This window comes from Chenopodium album, chromosome 11, assembly GCF_948465745.1.
Source record: "Chenopodium album chromosome 11, dcCheAlbu1.1, whole genome shotgun sequence".
NCBI lineage: Eukaryota > Viridiplantae > Streptophyta > Magnoliopsida > Caryophyllales > Amaranthaceae > Chenopodium > Chenopodium album.
In genome coordinates this window covers 15495168-15505131 of record NC_137844.1, presented here as the reverse complement: position 1 = coordinate 15505131, position 9964 = coordinate 15495168, and the positions used below count along the sequence as shown (strand labels likewise).

The following is a 9964-nucleotide window of genomic DNA, read 5'->3' as shown; positions in this document are numbered from 1 at the left end:
TGTAAATGTACCTGATGTTTGGATGATCATCAGAAAATTGCTCTGCAATAGTTGCCATGATGTTACGGGGCGCAACCTTGGACTTTGTCATGTCACGCACAACCTGTTTTGCACCCGGGCTCAATCCGCTCACTTTACGATGACCCTCTTCATACACAATCATAGGGTGGTTATGTGTCCCGGTGTGATCATTTTTCGCACGGATCTTCCAACTATTAGTGCTGACTTCATAATATATCTTGATGTAGAAAGGACAACCATTAGCTTTGGTTTTTGTGTCCTTCCGTATCGCGTTCTCCAAATCTCTCGGCTTGCTCCTCCGTGACCGATCACATCTCAAATATCGATACGCCCGACCATCTCTGGTTTTGTTATAAGACGATTTCACCAAAATAAATCCCAGATGTATGGAAACAGCATCCGCCCATGTAACTGCATCCTCAAACGTTGGAAATAACGTATATGTGACGAAATTCCCACTATAATTCACACCGTCACCGCCTTCTTCAGATTCCATATCCTATACAAATTAAACAAAACAACAGTTTATGTCATTATGTTCTTTTTTATAATATTAATAATAATATTTATAAAACAATATTACAACTAATAATATTATTAACATTTATAACTAATACTAATAACAACAATCATAATAGCAACAACAATAATCATAAACACCACCAACAACAATATCAATTTTAATAATATAAATAACAAAACAATTAATACCCTAACATAATTACTAATTAATAATAATAATAATAATAAGGTTTCAAAAAATAAAATTACTACTACTAATAATAATAATAATAATATTACTACTAATAATAACAACAATTACAAAATAATAATAACATTATTACTAATTACTCAAATTATCAAAAACTAAATCACAACAACAATTAAAAAAAATAATTAACTTAAACAATATTACAACTAATAATATTTATAAAACAATATTACAACTAATAATATTATTAAAATTAATAACTAATACTAATAACAACAATCATAATAGCAACAACAATAATCATTAACACCACCAACAACAATAACAATATTAATAATATAAATAACAAAACAGTAATACCCTAACATAATTACTAATTAATATAATAATAATAATAATAATAATAATAATAATAATAATAATAATAATAATAATAATAATAATAATAATAATAAGGTTTCAAAAAATAAAATTACTACTACTACTAATAATAATAATATTACTACTAATAACAACAACAATTACAAAACAATAATAACATTATTACTAATTACTCAAATTATCAAAAACTAAATCACAACAACAATTAAAAAAAAAATAATTAACTTAAAAAAAAAAAAAAAAAACTGAATAATGGGACATCCGCCCAAAATTTCCGGATGTCCCATGGTGGATCCGCCTGAAATTTCCGATCCACCATGGAACATCCGGAAATTTTAGGCGGAAGTATAGATCCGCCCAAAATTTCCGGATGTTCCATGGTGGATCCGGAAATTTCATGCGGATCCACCATGGGACATCCAGAAATTTTGGGCGGATGTCCCATTATCAGAAAATAAAAAAAAACTTACAGAATGTTCCGACGCATTCTCCGGCGTACGAATGTTCCAATTGTCCATCATCCAAGACCAGTCGGAAAAAACTTGATGATTACTTTTTTAAAAAAAAAAAACAATTTAAGGTGGTTGTGGGGACCGATTTGGTTTGAAGGTCGTGGGGACTAATGTGGCAGGCTCAGGATTCACGGTGTACTACTTTGAGGGGACCGTTATTATGTAAAATGTGCTTGAAGGGAACAAAGTCCTTTTTAAATATTACAACTTGCATAAAGGGCATCTTTGTCAATAAAAGTTAAAATCGGAGCGTTTACCATATAAAATGGGATCGAGGAATAACAATTCACTAATTCTTCATTACAACTTCCGGCGTCCCAAAAAACAAAAGGTGTCGGAAAGTTTAACAATCACAGCATCATGGAAGCAGAGCTAAAGGCGATTCTCAACGATCTCGATAATCTCAAACGATCTTCTTCTGATTCATCTCTCCAAAACTCAATGGATCAGGTTAATTTCTTCTTCAATATCTCTTTTATTTTTTCTTCAATTTTATTGAATTCATTAATTATTTCACCCGATTTTTGTAATCTGGACACTGCATTATCGATTCAATTGTTGTTTGATTCTATATTTTGACGAATTTTGCATTTTCGACCTTAATTTTGTAATGTGTTTACTCGGATTTTGCCGATCTTAGGTTTTATCAGTGTTGAATCATATTGCTGCTCTTTGATTGATCTCTACTAAGAATTGCAGTTTATAAAATGAGAAATGTTAAATTATGTTAAGCTGCTGTTATTATTATTTTTTTTCATAATTATTTTTAATTGATAATTACATGCAATTGCCGTTGCATGATCTAATTAGAGCTATTACTACTTAATTGGGTTGCTGTTGTAAATTATGGAAAGTGAATAAGAAGTACCTTGGCTGAAATTCATCATCAAAAATGCTTTCTCGAGGCCCAATCAAACTCTGTAGTAGTGAACAAGTGAAGTAAGGTGCTATTTTTTTTTTTTTTTAAGGGTAAGGATTGTGCTAGTTATTTTTACAATGGTGTATCATTAGTTTTATGCCGCCTTTGTTTGTTGAAGGTGGGAAAATTAATGGGATAATCAGTGGGAGAGGGGCCAGTATGATAAGTGATGCAATTGTTGTTTGGAAGGAATGTTTTGGCTTTCTATATATTCAATGTTGAGTACAATTACTCCGATGTCCTTCAATTGTTGAAGGTGGGAAGGGGAATGGATAGGAGATGTTCGATTTTAAATGACATTTTTGAAGGGGTGTATTGGCATTGCCTTTATGCTTGCTAATAATTTTTTTTTTTCTTTCTTGTGATATTCTATATGTTATCTCCTTTTTTTCCCCATTTAATAAGATTGTGTTCTATTCCACAGTATAACTCTTGGTTGGATGATGCGGGAGTTCTTTATATCCGTGTTTTGTTTATTGTGCTTTTTGGAAGGGAAAAAATGCCCCAAATATTTCATTTATCCCAAGAATTTTCCCTCTGTATGTCATTTCTCCTAAAATTAGTCAACTATTCTTATTAATGGTGCACTCTTCTTTTATATGTCACATTTCCCTTTTGTCTAGGCTATTAAAGAAGAAGAATTTTTATACAATGAAACTGTCATGGTCTTTTCATTTTAATTGCCATATAGGGGGAGTTGATAAAAAGCTTTTAGTCTTGGATGTATGAGATGCTCTATACTAGCTAAATCAGATAAGTCCAAGTGACAATCCAATGTGTTAAAGCTTATCATCTTCATTAGTGAAGTAAAAGGAAGTGTGAGAGAAGTGAGTGATTTGAGTGCTACATATAGAAGGGTTACTTCCTCGTTTGGGAAGGAAAACTGACAACGCAAAAATTTCTCTGTGGAGGAGGGGGGGAGGACTCAGGTGAGTGATGTTGTAAGTCATAAATCTTTTTTTTTTTTTTTTTTTTTTCCATTTAATAATTTATATTCTTGTGTTCTACAACTCCTTAGCTATGAGATTAAATTGTATTATCCCATTGATTTTCCTTTTTATCTACCAAATAGAATTAACAAAAGTACAAGGGTTCCATGTAGAATTTGTTTTTGGGAGGACATAGACTATCTAATACTCAATTATAATTATGAAGTGATTCATTATACCCAGTTGCTATGATGCCAAGAGACAACATTGCTAACTGCTTTTGTCACATCTTTCATTTTCCTTTTCCAATTTTCCTGATTTGCAGTTGCGAATTCGTGTAGAGCATCTTGCTTCTCTTGCTGAGTCTGCACCAGTTCGGCGTTCCAAAGTCAAGGTCACCTTCTGTTTGTTAATCTTAATTGCAGCATTACTTTAACACTGTATCAGACTATTAGTGACTTATTGATTGGTAGATGTGCTTGCAACAGGATATGAGTGCAGAGGTTATAGATAGTAATCCTTACAGTCGATTAATGGCACTTCAGAGAATGGGCATCGTCTCTAATTATGAAAGAATACGGGATTTCTCTGTTGCAGTTGTTGTAAGTGTTTGATTCTTTCCATTCAATTTCTTGAGGTTTAATTGTTTGATTTCTTCTGATTCTACAACCTCTTTCGAACTACTAACCGTATTTTATTTAGTACAAGGTAAATATTGAATGTTTTTCTATGGTTTGGCATCATCAATTCAGGGTATAGGTGGAGTTGGAAGTGTTGCAGCTGAGATGCTCACCAGATGTGGCATAGGTCGACTTTTGCTTTATGATTATGATACCGTTGAATTGGCTAATATGAATAGGCTTTTTTTCCGTCCTGAGCAGGTGTACTCATATCTTTTTAATTTCTCTATAGTTATTGTTTTAGAAGAGCTTACATTGTTTTGGCTCCATGTACCAAAATTCTTTGTTGCAACCCTTTTTCCTCATGCTGTGCGTTGTATTGTATGTTAACAGGTTGGTATGACAAAGACTGATGCTGCTGTCCAAACTCTATCTGATATAAATCCTGATGTTGTACTTGAGGCAAGTGTGTTTAAGATGTTTACCAAACTGTTAAACTGTACTTTTTCTTCCTGTTCTCTGGGTGGAAATTTCCTGATTGAGTGATGTTCAAAATATTTTTGATCTTGCGAAATTACGAGGTTTAGCGAATTATTTATCAAGCTTATCATGACGACGCCAAGAACTTGAGACTTTGTGCTGTTGGGACTAATAAAAAGCAGAAATGTTCTCCTAATTGTGCTTTTAGGTTTTACCAGTATCTGTGGAAGTGGTTACTGCTTCATGTAAAGGCCTATATTACATTTTTTTTTTAAAAAAAAAATCTTTTTCTATCCTTCTATATTACAACTTTTCCCTTTTGACTTGATAAAGAGCATGAAAAATGATTTTCTTGGAAGCTACAACTTTAAAGAAAACTTATTGTTGCTCAGGTTTCCCTACCTTGATAGATTAATTTTCAAACTTTGGAATTGTATCATTTTAATCACGAATATACTTGTTGAGGCTTTTGTCTTTAGAGTTGTCATTGTCTCTTTAAAGCAGCCTCTAGAACCTATCTCAAGTCTTTGTCAACTTTCAGAATCTCGTACCAAGACTACCAAAGATTACATCATTTCTGCATGACCATTCTTTCAACTATAAGCACATTAGTTCTAAATTCGAAATATGATTTACAGATGGCAAGTGATGCTCATTTAACTGTGTCAAAACTCAATTTGTTAGTTGATATTTTTTCTTTTTACTTTGTTTGAAGTCTCAGCTAATATATCCTTCTTTGTTTTCAGAGCTATACAATGAACATTACAACAGTGGATGGATTTGAAACTTTCTTGTCTAGTTTGAAAAAGAAAATATTTCGCTCAGATAAAGAAGGATGTGGGGTGGATCTTGTTTTGAGTTGTGTAGACAATTATGAAGCAAGGATGGTCGTAAATCAGGTTGCCTTTGTCATCATCATGAACTCCATTTTTATTAAGCTGCTTGATGTTGGATGACAGGGATCCTGCATTCAATGCGTTCAACTTTAATATGAAATCCTGACTTGAATGTACTTTTGTTTTGTAGGCATGCAATGAATTGAATCAGACATGGATGGAGTCTGGTGAGCAACATGATCATTGTGCTTGTTAAATCATTCTTTGTAAATTAATTTGTGTTACCTCTGTTAAGTCATTCCTTGAATCAGTTTTGTTGACTAGGTGCGTCACGATTTATTAAGTCCTACCTCTTGCATGGTCTGTTGATCCGTAGTTGTTAATGCTTTTTGTGCCTGTTATATAAAGCTTTCTTCTTTACTGATAGATTTTGTTTAAGATTAATATATATTTTCCCTTTCTTCTCCCTATTGTTTTTCACTTATTAGAGCACCCTTCAGTTGTTTGTAAAAGAACAATAAAATTTATAAGCTAGAGACAGGACTGCAAGATTTGAAAAATGGCCAATAACACGCTCCCATAAGCATCTTTGATCATATATCATTATGATTTTTGCTGAACAACTCAACAAAGGAAGAATTAAAGAACACTAACCATTTGGGAGCGACAAATTCATCACAATGGTTGGGTGAAGCTTAACATATGCTGATTTCAATCATCCTGTGAAAATTATCACAATGGTTAACTATATATTATCTAATACTGAATTCGAAGTTGATTTTTTCTTGTTTACTAGGACTTCACCAGCTCTGCTGAGTCAAATAGGATTTAATATTATGGCGTCTGTTTTTCCTTCTCTTTTTTTTGGTGTTTATGCTTGGTGTTTGCAAAATTGTGTTTTATTTGAAGAAAAGAGTGTGGTTCTTTTAAGTTCCTGTTTTTAAGCTGGAATTTGGGGAAAGATGTATGGTGTTGCTTATTGAGGATGATGCTAATGCCATTTAAAAATAATCATTCAACTGTTCATATGAATACTCTTGGTCATGCACATTTATAAAAATAAATAAAACCTAGATTCTTGGCCAAAAGGGAATTATTTGCCACTTTGTTTCTGGGATGTTATACTGGTTTTTTTTTTTTTTTTTTCCTTTCATTCGAAGTGTTAGCACTTCTGGAACATTATGAATTGTTTCTTACCTGACATAAGGTATGATAGTGGTTAGATTACCAGAACCAGCATATGGGAGAGATCACAACTGAATAGAAGGATAGTTTCAATACAATCTGATTAGTGTGATGACAGATAACATGTTAGATAGTTCGTGTGATATTGTCCACAGATATTAATGAAATGTAAGAAATAAGAGTATTTGGGTATATTTTAAGTCAACCATCCATTCAACTGAATCCATTATTATTTTAACCCTTTAAATGAGGCCGTAAACGGTAAACCTAGTGAAGAAGTTGTATAAATTATTATGCATTGCTGACCTACAAAGGGAAACAATTTAGATGCCACTAGTGAGTATGATAGACGAAAGCTTAGAAATAAAAGGAAGAACTAACCAAGTAATGGTGTTATTTGATCATCATTTACAGAGGCATATTATTAGATCTTCCACTATCTTTTGCTTTATGAATTCAGATTAGCATAATTGTCCTCTTAGTTTCAGTTATAACTTATAAGATATGGAGAAATGCAAGAGTGATCATGGAAGAGACACTACCAAAGGGCGACTATTGTGAATTGGCAATCCTTTGATACATGTAAAAAATAATGCATTCTGGAATGTTTTGGTTATAAAAGCAAATTAGTTTTTTTTTTTTTTTTTTTTTTTTAATATTGTGTACATGGTGATGAAAAATATGCGTCATAGTTTTATATAAATGTCGGGAATGTCTTATGAAGATTCTGTGCAGGTGTTTCTGAGGATGCTGTATCTGGTCATATACAATTATTAATTCCAGGAGAAACAGCTTGCTTTGCATGTGTTCCCCCCCTGGTAGGCTCAGTGACTTATTGACTTATGCCATCAGGCATGCACAATCCAATTTGCAACTAATAGTATTCATAGTTTGTGATGATAAAATAACATTAGTCTTTGAACATGAAGGTAAATAAGCTAGATTATGGGTACCTTGCAGGTTGTGGCATCAGGAGTTGATGAGCGTACACTGAAGCGTGAAGGCGTCTGTGCAGCTTCTCTCCCAACTACAATGGTAGTTAATTATGTTTCTGTACTATTTTAAAGTATATATAAGATATAGGAAAAATTGCTAAAATAATACAACCAAAACTCACCGAAAATTCGATTTTATCTTGTTTAAAATGAACACCCCCTAAAGGTTGTATTATTACAAAATAATCAAAAGGTTGTATTATTAAAAAAGAATTGGCCAAAGGTTGTATTATTTTTAGTAATCTTTCCTAAGATATACTGTTTGAATACCATTCTATGCTTCTTTGATCTCCTAGTTCTACATCATGCTCTGCGCCATTGATACTATATAAGCTGTGCGCAGTGGCTGTCTTTTTGATTGAGTACATTTTTAAAATCCAGATTGGTGGTACAAATTAAGGATTGTGTGTTCTCACATCAACCTCTTAAATGATATAGTAGCAATCAACAGTCTTTTGTATTGATTTGCTCTCTATGTTTCTGTTCACTTGTTCTTGTAGGGGGTTGTTGCTGGACTTCTTGTTCAAAATACACTCAAATATCTTCTGCAATTTGGACAAGTTTCACGATACTTGGTAAATCTCACTAAACTTCCAGCATACGGTCTGTTGTCCTCTGTTTCTCGATGTTACTTGTTTGTTTTGAATGCTTCAATAACTAGACTATGTTTGAATTTCCTAGGTTTTCATTGACACCTCATTATACTTATAGTCCTGTTCAATACTGATGGTATTCTAGATCTTAATAAACTTCCCTTTTCTCTCTCTCACTCTTTTTTTTTTGTATACATTACTTGATCCACTTTATGTTATCAGAAGGAATCTAATTTTCTCATGTAACCTCAATATCTCTTTTGCTCCTTGATTTTAGGGTTACAATGCTTTGAAAGACTACTTCCCAACTATGGAAATGAAACCAAACACACAATGTCCAAATACCGCTTGCCTAGAGAGACAGGTACAAGATCAGAGTTGAAATTATTCTGCACTACAAGAACAAGGTATTCAGGGACTAATTTGTTTTCCGTATGCAGAAAGAATACATGTTGGCAAAACCTTCAAGAGATGCTGCAGCCAAAGCCAAGTTGGAGGCAGAAGCATCAGTTGCTGAGGAAATTCCACTCCATGCTGATAATGAATGGAATATCAGGTACTTCTACAATGGCATTACATGAAAGCACTGTAATGGCTTCTTTGGTGCAGTCTACTGATTGGGATTGTTTGTTTGTTTTTATTTTTTTTTATTTTTTTTTTTTTTTTTTGTTGCTTGAGATAGTCTTGAGTTCTAGCTTGACTTCAATATACTAATCAGCCAGCTTGACTGCAATATACTAATCAGCGTCCACTTATGCCAGTGTTTGAAAAACATTTATTTATACATTTACTTATTTTATGTTTTTTTCAGTGTTGCTGATGATACTGAGCTAGAAGATTCGGTAACTCGAAGTACAGGTAATTATGGTCAAATAAACTATTATACATTAAAGGATGTAATTTTGGTGGTTTTTCTTTTTGAACACTCGTATTGACAGCAATCAGTGCATTCCATGCACGTATACTCCCATTTTCTAATATGTTTCTACTTTCAGATGCTCTTCCTGAGGGTCTATTATACATTTAAGGATGTAATTTTGGTGGTTTTTCTTTTTGAACACTCGTATTGACAGCAATCAGTGCATTCCACGCACTTATACTCCCATTTTCTAATATGTTATTACTTTCAGATGCTCTTCCTGAGGGTCTTGTACATGAGCTCCCTGCTGCAGACGAATACAAACATGCACCCCCATTGGAGCAAGATGCACAAGGTGCAGACTCAACTGACGACCTTGAAGAGCTGCGTAGACAGCTTGAGGCCCTTAATGGATAGGGTTATTCTTGAGATATTTTTTGCTTACAGAAAAGGATGTTAGAATTAAACAGATGGGAAGTTGAGCACTTTTTGGAATTGAGTTGTATACAATCGTTGCAAAAAAAGCTGCTTTATACTGTTTTGTACAAAGATTATGAGCACAATTTTGATGATTTATCTAGAGCTGTAATTGTACATGGTTTTGCATGTGCCTTGTTTAACAGACTTTATGTCCAAAATGGGGGCTATTGTTTAAGTTACCTTTATCAGTGATAAATGGTTGGTGCAAGTCATCTTGATGCTTGATAAATTAAATACGTATCCAAAGTCATAGTGATAAATGGTTGGTGCAAGTCATCTTGATGCTTGATAAATTTAATGCGTATTCAAAGTCATAGCAAGGTTAAGAAGGGCTTTGAGTGTGAAATTTGTTCTGATACTGCTCTAGTGAATGCCTGAAAACGATGAATGACAGCATGACAGCCAAATACGACTGAATTTGCTTCTATTGCACAGTTGATAC

The 9964-nt window shown here is 33.3% G+C and overlaps 1 protein-coding gene across 1 annotated transcript; it reads left to right on the top strand.

Moving 5' to 3' along the window:
- Positions 1–1935: 1935 nt before the first annotated feature.
- LOC145568649 (ubiquitin-like modifier-activating enzyme 5) lies at positions 1936–9756 on the top strand. Its single transcript, XM_081628081.1, has 14 exons — positions 1936–2076; positions 3800–3868; positions 3963–4076; positions 4227–4355; positions 4488–4556; positions 5321–5473; positions 5601–5637; positions 7331–7413; positions 7556–7630; positions 8091–8165; positions 8461–8547; positions 8624–8739; positions 8995–9041; positions 9314–9756. Exons 1-14 carry the CDS (start codon positions 1987–1989, stop codon positions 9457–9459), a joined length of 1290 nt encoding a protein of 429 aa, XP_081484207.1. The 5' UTR covers positions 1936–1986; the 3' UTR covers positions 9460–9756.
- The last annotated feature ends 208 nt before the right edge of the window (positions 9757–9964 follow it).

Excerpts from the sequence above, each read along its gene's own strand:
- LOC145568649 (XM_081628081.1), top strand. The coding sequence starts at position 1,987 with ATGGAAGCAGAGCTAAAGGCGATTCTCAACGATCTCGATAATCTCAAA. Across the intron at positions 5,638-7,330 it reads TCAGACATGGATGGAGTCTG|GTGTTTCTGAGGATGCTGTA; the intron begins GTGAGCAACATG and ends GATTCTGTGCAG. Across the intron at positions 8,548-8,623 it reads CCGCTTGCCTAGAGAGACAG|AAAGAATACATGTTGGCAAA; the intron begins GTACAAGATCAG and ends TTCCGTATGCAG.